Source organism: Tenrec ecaudatus, chromosome 9 (genome assembly GCF_050624435.1).
Source record: "Tenrec ecaudatus isolate mTenEca1 chromosome 9, mTenEca1.hap1, whole genome shotgun sequence".
Classification (NCBI taxonomy): domain Eukaryota; kingdom Metazoa; phylum Chordata; class Mammalia; order Afrosoricida; family Tenrecidae; genus Tenrec; species Tenrec ecaudatus.
The window spans coordinates 57,083,190-57,102,702 of NC_134538.1; the positions used below are offsets into that span (position 1 = coordinate 57,083,190).

General features: G+C 37.1%; 1 protein-coding gene across 2 annotated transcripts in view; it reads right to left on the reverse strand.

Moving 5' to 3' along the window:
- Positions 1–19,513, reverse strand: part of ZPBP (zona pellucida binding protein) — a 123,719-nt gene that overhangs the window by 81,065 nt on the left and 23,141 nt on the right. For both annotated transcript variants that reach the window (XM_075557505.1, XM_075557504.1), the window contains exons 4-5: positions 18,084–18,233; positions 12,042–12,260 (exon numbers count right to left, since the gene is read on the reverse strand). In XM_075557505.1, coding sequence (XP_075413620.1) covers positions 12,042–12,260; positions 18,084–18,233 — 369 coding nt within the window. The remainder of the gene's footprint in view (positions 1–12,041; positions 12,261–18,083; positions 18,234–19,513) is intronic.

Below are 19,513 nucleotides of genomic sequence, written 5' to 3' on the forward strand. Positions count from 1 at the left end.
AAAGACATCGATAAAAACACACAAAGGAAAACAAGGAAAAGGAACCAAACACAAACACAAAATAATTACAGCAACACACCTACATATATTAATGATGACACTGAATGTCAGTAAATCAAATGCACCAATCAAAACAATGAGAATAGCAGACTAGACTAGAACTAAGACCCATCTATATGATGCAAATATCCACAATTAGAAATGAAAAAGGTGGCATCATAATAGATCTAAATGAAATTAAAGAATGACACCACTTCAAAAGAATGTACTTCAACAAATTTTATAATCTAGAAGAAATGGGCAAATATGAGAAATACACAATCTATCCAAATTAATGAAGATGTATGTAGAAAACATGTACAGACCCATGACAAAAGAAGAAATAAAGAAATTCATTAGGAATTTCCAACCAAGAAAAACCCAGGACCATATTTCTACCAAATATTTATTTAGGGAAGACCTGTCACTAATCCTACACAGTCTATTCCACAATATAGAGAGGAACAGCCAACTCCCAAGCTATTCTATGAAATGAGCATACCCTCAATACCAAAACTAAATAAAGGCTCCCCAATGGCAGAAAAATAGATACCAATATCCAACATGAATGTAGATACAAAATTCTGAACAAAATCTTGGTGTATAGAATCTAATAAGATACCAAAAAATAATTTACCATGACCAAGTGGGATTCATACTAGGGACACAAGGATGACTCAACATTCAAGAAACAATCCATGTAATCTACCATATAACCAAGACAAATAATAAGAACCACATGATCGTTATCAATAGATGGGAGGAAAAGAATTTGACAATACCAAACCACCATTTCTAATAAAAGCATTCGATAAAAAGGGAATAAAAGGAAAAATCCTGAAGATGATAAAGGCCATGTATAAAAACTCAATGGCTAATTTCATACTTATTGGAGAAAAATTGAAAACATTTTCCCTGAAAATGGGCATTAGACAGGGTGCACATTATCATCATTCAATCAGATTGCTATACCTTAGAGAGCCCCCCCAAAACGATATCAAGAAAATGGTACCATTTACAATAGCCACACAAAAGATAAAAATACCTAGAAAAACATTGACCAAAAAAAACCCCAAAAGCCCTGTACAAAGTAAACTATAGAACATTATTACAGGAATCCAAAAGAGACCTACACAAATGGAAGAATATCCTGTGTTCATGGATAGGAAAAATTTACTGTTGTGAAAATGTTAATAATACCTAAGGCAATCTACCAAAAAAATTAAAAACTGCAATTATGTACTAAACCTTATTCTTTAAAGAAAAGGAAAAACTAATGACCAATTTCCTATGGTAAGGGAAGAGGCCCAGGACATGGAAATAACTTCTCAAAAAGAACAAAGCAGAAAACCTTGTATAACCTAATATCAAACCCACAGTAGTCAAATAGTGTAGTACAATTAAAATGATTGATACATGGATTAATGGAACATGATTATAAAAATCCAGAAATAAAATCAACAACCTACAGATAATTCATTTTGACAACGGATCAAAAACATTAAATAGGAAAAAGAGACTCTCTTCAATAATGGTTCTGGAAAAATTGGATCTCCATCTGCAGGAGAATGAAACAGGACCCCTACTTCATCCTATCTACAAAACGAACTCAAGACATTAGAAGCTTAAATGAAAACCACACAACTATAAGAATCATCAATGAGAAAAATTGGAACAAACTTAAGGACCCTATTACAGGGCACACAAGGACTACCAAGTACAATAAATGAAGTGTACATAGTTGAAGACAAAAAAGTTCTTTAAAAAATAGAACATTTATGCACACCAAAAGTCTTTAACAAAAAAGTAAAATGAGAACCCAGAGATTAGAAAAACTCTTTAGCAATGACACATACACAGGGAATAATTACTAAAATATAAAATTCTGCAATAACTCATTTAAGTAAAAAATCAATTAAAAAGTGGGTAAAGGCTAGAATTAACTATTTACAAAGGATAACATTCCAATGGCTTGAAAAAAACATTATGAAGAAATGTTCATAACCATTAGCCATCCAGGATACAAATCAAAATAATGATGTCCTCTTACAATGACAATAGCCCAATTCAAAAAAATAGAGAACAGCAAGTCCAGAGAGGGGGAACTGCTACACACTGCAGGTGGGCTGGTGAATATGTACAAGCATTGGGGAAAGTTATATGGTACTACCTAAACCAACTGGAGATAAGAGTACCTTATGATCCAGCAATACTTTCGGTGGGCATATACCCCAAAGAAATGAGAAACAGAACGTGAACAGACATACGCTCTCCCATGTTCACTGCAGCACAATATACAAAAGTAGAAGAATGGTAAAACAACTATGATACCACCTAACACCCTCAAAGACAACCCAATTCAAGAAATCAGAAAGCAACATGTGTTGGAGGGAAGGTGGAGAGATAGGAACTCCTGTCCCCTGCTGGTAGACCTGTAGGTATGTACAGCCATTATGGAAATTGATTTGGTGATATCTAAAACAGTTGGAAATTGAGCTACCATACGATCCAGCAATCCCCCTACTGGGTATATACCCAGAAGAGACAAGAAACAAACCATGGCCAGACATCTGTGCGCCAATGTTCAATGCGGCACAGTTCACAATTGCAAGGAGTTGGAAACAGCCCAAATTTTCATCAACAGACGAATGGATTTAATAATTGTGGTGCATACAAACAATGGAGTATTACGCATCCCTAAAAAGTGATGAACGCATGAAGCACATTGCTATATAGGAAAAAATTGTGCTAAGTGAAGTAAGCCAAGCACTAAGATCAAAACTTCCAAAAGGGGCATAGGGAAGAAGCTACTGTATCCATACGTCCCTGAGGTGAGGTCCAGGTAATATGGCAGGGGCCAGACTAAACTCAGGGTTACATATAGTAGCCCACTAAAAAGGAGGGGGCGGAAAGACACGGGTAGCTAGGGAAACAGAGCACTAACCAGCCAAGGGGAGGGTGTTATTTGTATCTCCACAGGAAAAGAGGGACCAGACTTCAACCCGGTGTTCCAACACAAGAATGCAACACACTGACATGAAGCAGAGAACCAATAGAGAGGCCTGGGGGGCTGGCCCCATTTCCAACTAAGTGGACAGCACCACCCAGAATTCACTTCAGAGGACAGCACTGAAGCTACTGCTCAAGAAGGACTTGCCTGATCAGAGCACACAGGAGCCAACAATGGGGGAGGGTAAAAAAGAGTGAAGCACCTCCTGGCGTACCCCACCAAGTCCTGAGGACAATATTTCTGCTCAGAGCAGCTAATGCACAGAGACCACAGGGCTGGCCTCACCACAAGACACAACGTTGCTCACTGACCCGTAGCACCACGGGGGACTACACTAGAGACACCGTGCCTGCCTTGAGCCCACTAAGGCGAAGCCAGATACTGGAAGCCTGCAACAGAGCAGCATGGGGAGCAAAGCCATGAAGTCCCCAGGAAATGCCAGGGATAGATGTAGGGCCAGGTCATAGCACCACATCAGACTGGACTGGAAAGCACTCATAAAGGACAAAAAATAGACCTTGAACTATTTATAGGGCTTTTTGTTGTTGTTGTAGCTATTGCTTTATTTTCTATTGTTGCTTCGTTGTGCTCAGTCTTGTGTTGGTGCATATTGTTCTCACATGTCTATCTGGGAAGGATAGGTGGGATAAACAAGGTGGAAGAGAGAACAATGGGATGACAGTTCTGGGGGGGGGGTGCATGGGAGACAGGGAGGCGGGGGGAAGTAAGTGGGTGTTAACAAACCCAGGGACAAGGGAACAAGTGATCCAAAATCAGTGGCAAGGAGGGTGTAGGAGGTCTGACAGGGTTGGAGCAAGTACAATGTAACTGAGAGGAATTCCTGAAACCCAAATGAAAGCTGAACATGATAGTGGGACAAGAGGAAAGTACAAAGAACTAGAGAAAGAACTAGGAGGCAAAGGGCATTTATAGAGATCTAAATATAGGCATATACTGATGTAAATATATTTCTATACGACAAGGGGGAAGTAGATCGATGTACATATATTTATAGGTTTAGTATTAAGGAAACGGATGTCAGTGTGCCACTACTCAAGTACTCCCTCAACACAAAAACACTTTGTTCTAACAATTCGGCAGTCTGAGATGCTCACCTTCCTGGCACAATTGCTGAAGACAACAGGTGCATAAACAAATGTGGTGAAGAAAGTTGATGGTGCCTGGCTATCAAAAGATATAGCATTTGGTTTTAAAGGTTTGAGGATAAACAGGCAGCCATCTAGTTGAGAAACAACGAAACCCATATGGAAGAAGCACACCAGCCTGTCCCAACATGATTGCTGAAAAAAAAGCAGGTGTGCAAAACCAAATGTGAAGCAAGCTGATAGTGCCCAGTTATCAAAAAATATAATAGAGTCTGGGGTCTTAAAGGCTTGAAGATAAATAAGCGGCCATCTAACTGAGAAACAACAAAGTCCACATGGAAGAAGCACACCAGCCTGTGAGTACAGGAGGTGTCGAAGGGTATCAGACATCAAAGACCAAAAAAATCATAGCATTGTGAATGAAGCGGAGTGCAGAGTGGGGACCCAGACTCCATCTATGGGCAATTGGACATCCCCTTGCAGAAGGATTGCAGAGAGGAGTCGAGCCAGTCAGGGTGCAATGTAGCAATGATGAAACATACAACTTTCCTCTAATTCTTGAATGTTTCCTCTCCCCACTATCATGATCCCAATTGTACCTTACAAATCCGGATAGAGCAGAGGATGTACACTGGTACAGACAGGAACTAGAAACACAGGGAATCCAGGATAGATGAACCCCTGATCAGTGGTGAGAGTGGTGATAGTAGGAGTGTGGCGGGAAGGTGAGGGAGAAAGGGGGAACATATTACAAGGATCTATGTATAAGCTCCTCCCTGGGGGATGGACAGCAGAGAAGTGGGTGAAGGGAGACATTGGACAGTATAAGAAATGACAAAATAATAATTTATAAATTATAAAGGCTTCATGAGGGAGGCCAGAGCAGGGAGGGAGGGGAAACGTGAGGAGCAAATACCAGGGGTTCAGAAGAAAGAAAATGTTTTGAGAATGATGGAGGAAACAAATGTACAAAAGTGCTTGACACAAGGATGTATATTTGGATTGTGATAAGAGTTGTACAAGCCCCCAATAAAATGATTTAATTAAAAAAACAAAAGGAAAACAAACTCTGGTACACACACTAAAAATTGTGATGAAACCATGAAACATCTCATGACATGGAGTTGGAAACCATTATGTGAAGTTAGCCAATCAAAGAAAAATATTGTATGTGTCCACTACTATCAGAATAAACAGAGAATGAAGGTTTCTGTTCTCAGATTATCTAATCTTCTAATCCAGTTTCCAAGCATCAAGAGCCTACCCTAGTGCCCAAGAACCAGATATATCCCCCTTTATATGTACATCTTTAAAAATACTCAGAGGATCCCTCATCTCAGCAGGGGTCAGATTCACTATGAGGAGAGAGGAAGACCATTCAGTTGCTGTCATACAACACTGTCCTACTGTCCCTCCGCATCAACAGACACTCAGAATCATGATAAGCAAACCTTACTGGAAATTCAAGCCAAGATGTGGGAGGAAGTTATGTATGTCCCGGGCAACATGATTACCTAACACTGGGTAGGTAAACTGGGAGGGGTAAGCTCCTATCGGGGGTGGGGGTGTGGGGGGAAGGCTCAACATTACTTATATAAAACCAAAAGGGGAAATTACGTTTGGTATTGTTCTTAATAGGACATTTTTGACCTATTTTCCGTATTGAGCTTGGTGACCCAGACTATTGCTAGAGACTACTGGGACTTTAAACTTGGTCCTTAGGACTCGTTCAGTATCCTTCCTAGGCCGCACCTGAAGGATTCATGTGGAAGCCCAATAAATGAACTGGGCTTTTACCTCACATTCACCTACATCAGATTTAGGGAATTGACCTACTCCTGTGGACTTCATTTGATAAGAAGCAGATGAATGCTATTCACAGGCTATAGAATTATAGGTCTTTGGACTTTGAGTCAGGTCCTATTCTTTGATGGTTCCTATGAACTAAGGTCTGGGACTACCACATGAATATTATTTTAATGTCCTCTTTGTTTTCTTATGATGTTAATCTTGTAGGCATGGCTCTATGTTAATGAATGTTATTGAAAGTTTATCAACAACCCCCATTATTTGTGTAAATAGTGGATAGTCACTTAAGAATTTAATCTGCATATGACATTAATGTATTGCAGTCTAAAGTCTACCTATACTTGTAGAATTTCCTTTTCTCCTCAGTATTTTAAATTATATACCATTGGCTAATTTAGTGACACTATCAATAGAATTACCTTATTCACCATAGGGATGATTAATAATGTTCTCTATTGTAAAATGATAATGGTGTCTCTAAAATGAAACAGAGATATATATAAACTGTAGGCATATGAATGGAATGGGACTCACTTAATTCTAGTCCTGATATAAGAGCAGTTAAGTTTTTGGACATGGCCCTGAACAATGCTTGCCCTCATGAAAACATCACTGAGGATGTGGGTGCTATTGTAAAATGTGTTCAAACTGATGGTGCTTGGCTAGCAGAAAGAATAGCATCTGAGATCTTAAAAGCCTATCTTCAAATAAAGTCATGTGAATGTGATGCCAACTAACTCCACACCAGCCTGTGTGATCCAAGGATTGTAAATAATTAAATCCAAATCTGAAGGAGGGAATGGTATCAGAGCTTAAATTGTAACTATCCAGCAGTCACAAGGCTGTGGATGACAGTGGAAGTCCAAATCCATTTGTAGGGTCCTCTCATGGATTAAACCTCTAGTGAATCTTCTCTGTCCAGTAAAGGGGTGTGAATAGTCTTGCTGTCATATAGAAGAGTATTGTGAAGTCAATTATGGTACATATAGTTAGGTTAAAACAGAATACCCAATATTTGATCTCCGTTTGGACCCATTTTAAATTTGTTTTCATTTTTATATATTGTGTCTGATTTTTGCTTGAGGTTTTTCTATGGTCTTTCTACTAGTTTTTGTTTTCTTTTGCTTGTTTACTATGTATTCCTTATGCTTGTTTTGTACTGTATAATTTTCTGCATAAGAAATCCAGGATAGGTAGACCTAGACAGATCCTAATAGGATGGGGAGAACAGGGGAACTAAGAGTGAATGAGAACAGAATGTTCCAAAATGGACTGTGGCGATGATTGCACCACAATATTCTTACTATTATTGTATGACATAATGCATGTGAAGTATATTCCAATAAAACCATTTTTAAGAGTGAAGGATTATAAATATTTAGTAAATACTAAAAGAATGACCCACTACTAATTTGTCCTTTTTTCTGTCAGTGCTTGTGTTGCTGTGATGCTGGAAACTATGTGACTGGTACTTCAAATGTCAGCAGGGTATGTAAAGAGGTTTCAGCTGAACTTCCAGACTAAGAGCAGACAACTAAACAACACGTGGCTGCCAACTTCAGAAAAAGGAACTCCTGAAAATCTTGTGGACAGCCTCAAAGCATTGTCACGTACTGAAACATTGTCACGTACTGAAGCCCTAATGAAAGGAAGCAGAACACTGTTGGAGATATGCCAGAGGAGGGGCTCCTCGGGTCAGAGGGCATTCAAAATGTGACCGAGGAGGAGCTGGTTTCTTGGAGGGGAATCAGTGGTGATGATATGAGTGGGGTGAAGCCTTCAGGGAAGAGGGAATATCTGCAAATAATTGCTATTTTTTAGAACTTGGAATGTGGGAAGGATGAATCTAGGAAAAGTAGAAGTGATCAAAGATTAAATAGATTGCACAAAGATAGAAATCTTGGGCACGAGTGAGCTGAAATACACTGGTATGTCCTAGCAATTTTAATTCAGAATGTCATATAATTTTTGTTCCAGGAATGACAAAATCAAGAGAAATGACATTGCATTCATTATCAAAAAGGACAGTGCAAAATGAATGCTGAAGTACAATGCTATCTGTGCTCACATTGCATCTCTCCACCTTCAAGTAAAATCAGTCAATACAACTATTATTCAAAAGTATGCACCAACCACAAAAACTAGTGATGCAGAAATTGGATAATTCTACCAACTTGTTCTTAAATTGATCAAGTACTTGATCAAGATGCATTGTTAATTATTGGAGATTGGAGGACTAAAGTTGAAAACATAGAAGAAGGAATACTAATTGTTAAAAAATATGGATTTGGTGATAGAAATGAAGCTAGAGATTGCATGATAGAATTTTTCAATACCAAAATGATTTATTCTTAGCAAACACTTTTTTGAAAACATAAAAGGTGACTAGACATATAGAATTCTGCAAGACAATACACAGACTTCAAATTGACTTCATCTGTGGGAAGAAAAGATGAAGACGCTTAATATCAGGAGCTGAACAAGGCCAGGGGTGACTGTGGAACAGATCATTAATTTCTTAGATGTAAGTTCAGAATAAAGCTGAAGAAACAAGTCCAATGAGAGCCAAAATACAACTCTGAATCTATCCCACCTGAATTTAAAAAAACATCTCAAGAACTTTTTTTATGCATTTAACATTAACACCAGAAGACTTAATGAGCTGTGACAAATCAAGAGAAAATCATTTATGAAGAAAGAAAAAGGTCATTAAAAAGTGAAGAAAGAAAGTATCAAAGTGGATGTCAGAAGAGATTCTGGACTTGCCCTTTATCATAGAGCAGGGAAAGCAATTGGAAGAAAGTAAGATGTTAAATAGCTGAAAAGATAATTTCACAGGGAAGCTTGAGAAGAAAAAGCAAAATATTATAGTGAAATGTGCAAAGACATAGAATAAAGAAACCCAATAAAATATTCAAACCTCCAGTTGCAATATTCAAATAGTATAAGAGCAAAATATTGACTGATGTAGGAAGCATTAAAAACGCATCTCCCGAACACAGTCTCTACATCAAGAAGTAGTTGACATCCCACCATTTCAGAAGGTAGCATATGAATAAGAAACAGTGGTGCTGAAGGAAGAAGTTCAAGCCACACTGCAAACATTAGCCAAAAAACAAGGCTCCAGGAATCGATGGAATATCAACTAAAATATTTCAACAATCTGATGACCCACTGGAAGTACTCACTCATTTTTGCCAGGAAATTTAGAAGGCGTAGAGCTTTGTTTCCAACTGTTTGGAAGAGATCCATATATGTATTCATTCAAATGAAAAGTGACCCAAAAGAATGGTTAAACTATAGAACAATATCACTGATATCACATGCAAGTAAAAATTTGTTGAAAATCATCCAACAATGATTGCATCGGTACCCTAAGGGGGTGCTGCTAGAAATTAAGCCAGATTCAGAAGATGACATAGAACAAGGGTTATCATTGCTAATAGTAGATGTATCTTGGTTGAAAGCAGAGGATACCAAGAGATTTACTTGTGTTTCATTGACTGTGCCATGGCATTCAACTGTGTGGATCATAACAAACCATGAGTAACCTTGTGAAGAATGGTGGGTGAGTTAGCTTACTGTGCCAACCTGGTCAATAAACATGTGGGGTTAATTGAAAGGCGGAGGGATAAATGGCTCAGTGTGAGCCTTGTCTTTCTAGTTCTCGGGTCTCTTGTTTTGTGATGGTCAGACCAGGGTGCAGCTGCCTTAACCAGTTCCCTGCTTCAACTGACAAATCGTACTTCATGGAGAAGCCCCATGGACCTACCCTGATGCAGCCCTGGGTGCTAGAGCTGAAACCCCTGTCAGCACTGAGATGCTTACACATTCACTGACTCGGCTTTCCTCCTGCAGTCGGCGTCATCGTGTTTTGTGAAATGGAGGGCTTTGGTGTTGGACATATGGGTTAATGTTGGACTTGGCCAGTACTGGGTTGGGATGTTTTCTTGATGTGCACTTAACCTTATATAAAACTCTCCCTTACACGTGAGTTTTTATGGATTTGTTTTAGTATACAAACTAAAACCAATGGGAATTGCAGAATACTTCACTGTGTTCATTTGGAACATGTGCATGGATCAAGAGGCCATGTGAAGGCAGAATAATGACACTCCGCGTGGTCTGAAATCAGGAAGGTGTGTGACTGAGTGGCATCCTTCCATCAGAGCTGTTCAATTTGTATGCTGAGCAAACAATCAGAGCTGCTGACTTGTTGAAGAAGAATGTGGCATCAAGTACGGAGGAAAGCTTCTCGACAACCTGTGAAACGAGTATGCACAATCTAGCTGATGAAAGCGAGGAAGGCCTGATGGACTTACCGATGAGGATGATGGATTACAGGTTTGAGTATGCATTACGACTCAGTATTAAGAAGACCAAAATGCTTACACCTTGAACAACAGGTAACAATTGCAGGAGGTTTATTACCTATATAGATTGCACAAATGTATCTTGGGCTCCCAATGTCATCCATAGCCTTCTGCAAATCATATTCTCAGTTTAGGCTCTGATACTATAGGGGGTATCCCACACAAATCAGAATTATTTTTTTCAAAGCTATGTATTTAATTTTGTATATAAAACAACCTTATAATCTTCATTGTACTCTCCTTTACACTTAATATATTTGTCAAATGTGCCATTCCATTCTTGAAAATGGCTTTAAAAATCATCTGTTTGGATGGCTGATAGCACCTTACTAATTTTTTTCTTCACCTCTTCTATGTCCTGAAATCGCTGTCCTTTCATGTCCTGCTCCATCCTTTCATGTCCAGCTCCAAACAAAAAGAGCCACACAAAGTGAGGTCAGGTGAGTAAGGTGCATGGGGCAAGAGAGATATACTGCGGTGTTGGGGTTTTTTTTTGCCAAAAAACGGGTGCATTGAGATGGCTGCATGAACAGCTACATTTTGTGGGGGCAAACCAGTCCCCCATTTGCCACAAACGAGGCCTTTTTGTTACACACTGCTACACAATCTTTTCAGAACCTCGAAATAGAAAGCTTAATTAATAGTCTTACCTGGTGGAACGAACTTCAATTACACTACAAGTTGACATTTTTGTCTGTTTGGAAAGTTGACAGAAGTCCAGAATGAGATTTGTCATCAGTTGACATTTCACCTTTTTTGAAAGAGAGAACTTGAATTTTCCCTTAGTGCTCTCATTGTAAGCTGTGTTCAACATCACAAAAGATTCTGCAGCATTTTTCCCCAGCAGGAAAACAAAAATTCATAGCCTCTCACTGTTTTCTTAAATTGTCCATCACAGTCAAACGAGGTTCAAGCGAAACTGCTCTTCTGTAAAAAATTCACTGTGACCAGAGAACCTTCCTTGGCAATGCCACTAGGTTCACTAACTCAGAGTGAGTTGTTTGATATATGACAAAAGCTCCCAGCAGAGCTTTATTCCACTTTTTTTGGGGGGGGTGGGCACACCCTCGTATTCCCTCTTTTGGTTTTGGATTATATGATTTACAGTCCTTCAGTCACTGATGTTGGTTTGTTTCCTCCATGTGAACTTAACTGACATTTCACTAAGAGGGCTGCTTGTTTGGAAACCATGTTGTCTGATAGCCGAGCACCAATTGATTTCTTCACAGTTTGCTACTGCACCCATGTCTTCTGCGTTCCCTTCCTGAGGGCAAATATCGAGCAGGGCTGTGTGTAAGAACCAATGTTCTTCAATTGGAACTAGGATTTATTGCAAGCCCCAAATCCATTCCTGAATCTAAAGAGCATTTTAATTTTATTAAAGGAATTTGAACTCTGACAAACCTATTTTGAATCCCTATAGATTATACCAGTCTCATTACCAGTCAGTTCATTATGTTTTATAGCGAACCTATAGAACACAGTGGAATTTCTCCTGTGAGTTTCTGAAGCTGTAAATCTTGATGCAACCAGAAAGTCTCAACTTTGCCATGTAGAGCATCTTCTAGTGTTGCTATAAGTCAGAATCAACTTGATGGCAGTGAGAGATACACAAAAAATTTTATAAATTTATAAATTCACAACATACTTTTAAGATAATTTAAGTTCTCTCTTTGTTTTTCTCAGAGAACTGTACATGCTTACCTGAAAATGTAAAGAACAATTCATTTTGCAAACCAGCTCTTTGCATTTTAACACGATGACATTCAGATTTAAGTAAGGAAATTTCACACGAAAGGTCAAGAACCAATTTGCTTAAAATTTGAAGAAGCTTCTTCTCAAAAGAAATATTATAGATACTATTGCAGGGAGCAGCATGATATCGAGCTGTAAACTGATAATAGTAACGAGGCTCACGGTAAGCTGCAAAAAATAAAACAAAGATAAATGTAAACATGGATATTTATATGATAACCACTTAAGGAAAATAATTTAGGTAAATTTTTAATACATTATTTATACACAGCTCTATTCATCTTAAATAAATATTTATTTAGAACTAGCTGTCTGCCAAATATTGCTTTAGGTACATAATGAATATTAATGAACAAATATTCCCAAATAATCATTAAAGATTGGTGTCATTTTTACACTCATAATAAGAAAAATGAAGGACAAAGAAATAGTTTCCATGCCCCAAACCTCACACTATTAAAAATAAGGCTCCAACTGAGGCAGCTTGATTTCAGAGTTTTCCCTTTTATTATGCTGCCTCCAACTCTGGCTTAAAGGTTAATCTGAAACAAACAAATAAACAAACAAAAAAACCTCTAATATGTTTCTAATAAATTTTAAATTTGTTTTCTCAAGTCCCAGTTCCAATATCTAGAAGTGAGACAAAGTGTTTTTCCTTGGTCTTTTCCAAAATTCCACTGATATATTTCAAAGACTATAAAATTAAAATAAGTAAAGAACACTAAAGATCCCAGAGAGTTCACATCTCAAAGCAGAAAACCTTTTTGTTACCCGGGCTCCTCTCCCACGCTTCTGATCACACACTCAAATGAGAGCTCTCCACTCGCAATTAAAAGGAGGTCCTGCTTTGTTCACTTTCCTACCCACACACATGGACCAAATTACATCTATCAACCTTTGTATTCAGACAGAGGAGACAGCTTCTATTTGCTGAGGACCCGCTATCAATTTCATATATGGACATGAGTAAAAGCCCCTAAAGCTTTGGGAAAATCCAAAGCATTAAATATGATAAAGAAAATTTTAAAAATAAATCTAAAAGAAACATTTAATAGAGACAGTACTAGATTTTAAAAATTCTAAATAATAAATATAGAAAATATATAAATATAATATAGCTATTGTAGAAATGACTAGTATCCATAAAATTGTTCCTGAAAATATATGTAAACAAATATTGAAATTCCTTAAAATATAAAAAAGGTTAAAAATCTAACTATATGTTAGAAGAAAAAGTCATGTTATTCTTATGAAATATTGAAGAAAGACAGAAACATTTTAAATTCTTTTCTACATTTTCCCTCTATAAATTGGGGTACTTCTAATGTAATATTCTTCAAAAGGTTCAGTACTGGTAGCGAGGCACCATTCAGTTCCTCTGCTCTTCCGGCAAAGGAAGCAGTTGTTCAGTGAGGCAACCTTTCTTTGCCAATTAAACTTTTACAGATGTACAACTTACTAACACCAGCCTGACCCTTAATCAATTCAATATTTCTATGACTGTTAACTCATGCATCTTATCCTCTTTTTCCTCTCCCTAGTCATCATTAATTTGAAATTCTCACTAATTTTACACCACTGTAGATTCCAAATCTCTGAAGCCATGGAGGCTTGATCCACCACTAGTCCAGATCATTTTGTTGTCCTGTGGTGGCATGTGTGTAGCTGTGACTGTGGGAGCCATGTTACTGGTATGGTACTTCAAATGCCAGCGGGTCACCCATAGCAAACAGGTTTCCGCAGAGTTTTCAGAGTAAGAGACTAGGAAGACCCAATGGCTGTCCGTTTTGGAGGAAGTACACACTGGCAACCTTATGCACAGAATGGAATCACTGTCAAGATACTGAAGACCACCTCATAAATGGGAGCAGAGCATTGTCAGAGAAAGTGCCAGGGGATAGGCCCTATGGGAATAAGATACTCGAAATATAACTGTGATAAAGCTGCCTTTCCAAAATAAAATTGACCATGGTAACATGAATGGTATACAGCCTATGAGAATAAAAGATCATTATTTGCTGATGAGGCACAACTCAAAATGAGAATAAACTGCTGAAAACATGAATTATCAGATTTTGGAATGTACAAAGTAGAAATCGAGGAAATTTGGAAGTCCTCAAAATTTAATGGAACATAAAGGTAGATATCCTAGGCTTTGGTGAACTCATATGGACTGCAACAGGCCATTTTAAGTCAAACTATCACATAACTTATTATGCCAGGCACGACATAATCAAGATGAATGGCGGTCAATTCATCATTACAAAGGACATTTCATGGTCTATCTTATAATACAATCTGTTTGTCATAGGATTGTATTTGTCCAAATTCAATCCAATCAATGCAACTATTATTCAAAATGAAGTGACAACCACAAAAGCTAGTACTGAAGAAACGGAATAACTCTACCATCTTCTTCGGTCTGAACTGTATTAAACATGCAAGCTGCATTGATAATTACCGACAATTAGAAGCAAAGAGGAAAGAACAGCAGTTGCAAAATATGTCTTGGTGATATAAACAAAGCTGGAGATCACATGGCGGAATCTTGAACGACTTACTCATAGCAAATACATTTGTTTAACAACATAAAAGTGGCTATACACATGGATTTCTCCAGATGGAATGCACATAAATCAAATCTAATGCATTTGTGGGAAGACCATAGAGAAGCTCACTACCAGCAGCTAAATCCAGGCTAGGGATAGCCCCTGGGGCAGCCCATCATTTGCTCACACGTTAAATTCAGCTTATAACTGAAGAAAATTAAAACAAGTCCTCTAGAGCCAAAAAACAAACATAACTCTAGACCACCTAAATGTTGAGACCATGTCAAGAATAGATTTGACACACTGAACATTAATGACAGAAGACCTGACATAAGGCACACACTTCACGAAGAAAGGAAAAGGTCATTAAATAAAATGAACAAAGACGGAAAAATCCAAGTGGATGTCAGAAAAGACTCTGAAACTTGGTCTTAATTGTGGAGTAGATAAGGCACATTGAGGAAATAATGATGTCAAATACCCGAACACAAAATGTCAAAGGGCAGCTCGAGAAGACAAAGTCATATATTATAATGAAATGTGAAAATATCTAGAAAATCCCAAAAGAGAAGTACACACTCAGCATATCTTACACTGAAAGAACACAAGAAAAAAATTCAAGCCTTGAGTGAGTTTCAATACTCAAAAATTCTACAGGAAAAAAATTTGAAAGAAGCAAGAAGATTAAAAAGGAGTCAAAAGAATACAGATTCTTGTACCAAAAAGAACTAGTGGACATTCTACCATGTCAGGAGGTAGCATAGGGGCCAGATCCAGTGATCCTGAAGGAAGAAGCTCAAGAGGCAGTGAAAGCATTAGCTAAACACAAAACTCCAGGAATTGGTGGAATATGAAGTGAAATATTTCAACAAGATGATGAAGCACTTATCTATGCTAGGAAAATGTGAAAACAGCTACATGGCCAACTAATAAGAACTGACTTTATCCTACAGCTATTGAAGCATGCAACAATTTAGATGAATTGTTGCAACATTTTGCTGCATGTAAAAAACTAATCCACACAATTACATTCTTGTTACATCTAACAAGTTTTCAAGAGGCAAGCTACACCACAGTCTCAGGTATATTTGCAGGAAATGTAAACATTCATGTACAAATGCCCTGTGCCCACACTGTGAGATCAAATGAATGACACAGTTAAGGGTTAAAAAAGGAGGGCTGGAAACATGAAACAAAGGGAGGCAGTGGGATAAGTGATGTTACATTGAGGGAATTACAATGAAGAAGCAATGCATACGGATTGTGTAATATAAAACTGATGTTCTGCTCTGTAAACCTTCAGTCAATTCCTACATAAAAAAGATTATATATGACTTCATTTATAACAGTGTTTGTATTAAAGGACACAGTATTAGGATACAAAGCGGTAGTTGCCGGGAATTATAAATGGGGGGAGCGCCAAAATGAAAGCAGGTTCAATTAACTATGGCAAGGATACATGAACCTACACATGGGATACAATTTTATAGATCCAAACACGAATACAAATAATTATAAGAACACAGAAATATGAAAAAGATTGGCAGAATGTATCCCTGTCGATATCCTCATAGGCCAACCCTCTGTCCTCCACAAATGAGCAGGGACAGTGTCATGATGAAAAAATGTTCCCAGTGCAACTAGCCTAGTATTTTTCAATAATGCATTTTCCATTTTCTTAATGTTTATTTTTCTAATAATCTCTCATGATTGTTCTTGGAAAATATCTACCAAGATAACCCCCTTTAGAATAATAAAAGAACAATCACCATCTCCTTCGGAGATGACTAATCTATTATTTATCCTTGAAATTTTTCCCAACTTCCTTAAAACTCGATCCACCATCTAGCAAGCCTGGAATTTGCTACAAGCCTTTAAAGATTTGGGAAGATGTCAACCTGAATTTTGTTACAAAAATTTGATACTAGCCCTGATTTCAAAATCATTTTTTTCCTATAGTAAAAAAAGTATCATTTTTGTGGTCAGGGTTTTTTAAGGCACTGTGAGGAGACTATGACAGGGACACTGGATAGGCATTGAACTGGTAACCAGAGGTCAGTGCTTCAAACCCAACAGCTGCTTTACTGAAGATAGATGAGGCTTTCTGCTCTTGGAAAGATTTAAAACCTCTCGGAAACTCACAGTTAGTATAAAACAGCATCAGCCTCAGTGACAGGGAGTTTGACTTTGGGCTAGTTAGGCCAGGACAAGTGTATTACTAAGAGAACTTTTCTACATACATCTACGAATAGCAGGGACATGTTCTGTTTTTTAAGTCTGTGTGTATGTATAAACTGGAACCTTAGTTGCAATACATTTTTAATTACTGTCATATAACTGTGTAATAATGCTAATACCATTTATTAATATTACATGATTGCTACAAATGAATCACAAGGTATAATAGGAGAAATAATTTGATGATCGAAGGTATTATTTGGAAATTCTCTATATTTCCTACAAAATTTTTCTGTAAACCTGAAACTAATCTAAAATAAATATATTTAAAATTTGTTTTATATATAATGTAATTTTTTATCCAAGGAATATTAAATACCTGGGTCAACACAAAATTCAAAAGAACATAACTGCAAGTGGATTTTATATATATATATATATATATATATAATTTATTTGTTTATTTAAATACTGAGAGCAAAAACTGTCCATAAGCTAAAGCAGAAATGAAAAAGAATGCAATACTTCAAACAATGACAAGTATAAAAAAGAATAAATGCTTGTCTTGCATTTAAAAGCACAGCATTGCGAAGAACATAATACATCCTCAGTTCATATTAGCTATCATTAACCTTTTTGTCATTACTAGATTTGCTATAAAACTCATTTAAGACACTTTATATTTTTAAAGATATATCAATATGAAGTAAGGGATTAAGAAATCTAACAGAGTAAAGATGAAATGCGACTATTTTTAAAAGTTTAGACAAAGTACTTGGCCTAACAATGTAACTTCTCATAAAAAAATGCCTTTTTTATTTCAAGGATAATATGACGTTTTGATATAACAAAATTGCCATGAGATCAAAAATAATTCTGCTATGCCTTTTGTAATCCTGATGTGAGTACCATGTTCATATTAGTCTCTTATTGCTAGTTCAACAAGTTACCACAAACAAGATTCCTACACACCCAGCTTTCATACTGACTACTATTTGTCTGTGTACACATTAACAGTTCCTTGAGGAAATAAATTCTTCCCTACTAACTATTCTGTGTCATCACCACTCTATTTTACTTTACAGAGTCCACTGAAAAATAGGTATAAATATATGTATGCACACACACACAAATACATGTGTGGGCACTCTATGTGTGTATGTCTATATAAGGAAACAGCAAATTCAGTTTCTCTAAAACAAGCCTATTAAAATATACATAAACATTTTAAACATAAATATAAAATTCCAAGTGTACTTCTTACCATACACAAGATATTTTAGCTGAAGATTTTTAACAACTTCTTCCACAGTCGGTTTGTACTCAAGAAAACATGTATAAACTCCACTCATAATCTCCTCGAAGTTCTGAAATACAAGGCTTCCTGTAGTTGTCACTTGGATTGTGCTGTTTTCTAATAAGGAATAAGAAATAGCCCTTCATTGATTCAACAAGACAAGACTGAGGAAACACTTAAAAAATTTAAACCATCAACTTTTACCTAAAGAACCACTGACAGAGGTTAGAGCACACTTTGTCATGGAGGCTGGTACTGGCTAGTGGTGGGTGCAAAGATGTCCTTCCTACTCCCATTGGGGTTCATCCACTGTACGGCTGCCTAAGTGATCAGAAACCAACAACTTCATCTACATATTGTGTTCATAATCTGTACCTCTCATTGATTTGGAAAATGCACGTGTTTTCATTTTTTTTTAATGATGAGACATAACTTTAAGAGCCCTTGTTTATACACAGGGCTGGGATCCGCATGGTCGGCAGATTGAAACCACCAGCAGCTCCTCGCGAGAAAGACCGGGGTTTTCACTTCCATAATCAGTTCATGGGTTTGCAATGGCAGTGAGCGTTTCATAACGTCACTGACTCTACAAAGTGAGTATCAAACAGTGTTTCTAGGGCAAAGGTTAACCCAATGACAACCAAATATTTTTGTGAGTAAATATTATACTAAAGAAAAGTTGGATCACAAATTTGAGGAATATAGAAAACAAAGTTACTTGGCTAAGGTCACCCAATCACTGAGTAACGGATGTAAGATGCCTTTATTTTTCCACACACCTTATTATTTAAATACTACATTAGGAGAAACTTAGGATGTATAGCAGAAAATATACTGTATATACTCAAATATAAGCCGAACCGAGTATAAGCTGAGGTACCTAATTATTACCTGGGAAACCAGAAAAACTGATTGACTCGAGTATAAGCCTAGGGTGGAAAATGCAGAAGTTATTGGTGAGTTTCAATAATCAAAACAAATAAAAATAAAATTACTAAAAATTGAGACATCAAAAAAAATAAAATAAAAAAATAAATTGAGACATCAGTGGGGAAATGTATTTAAATATTTATTTTAAATAAAAACATAAATAAAAGGACAAGTCATTTAACAGTAGTAAACCAGCACAGTAAGTGGAAAATAGGTTCAACAAAAACAATAAGGTATCAACAATGATACCTTAAGAGTACTATTCCCTGAGCTCAATCAGCAACCACACTAAAATGTAGAGTTAAAATCCTTCAAACTGGATTCTTCATCATCATAGAGGCTGTCCTCACTGAGATCGCCGTCATCAACATCACTGCTGTCATTTTCATACAAAGCGCAGTCTTCACTGCCATCTATAGCATTACTAATACTACATTTCTGGAAGGCCTGTCGCACCATGTCTTCTG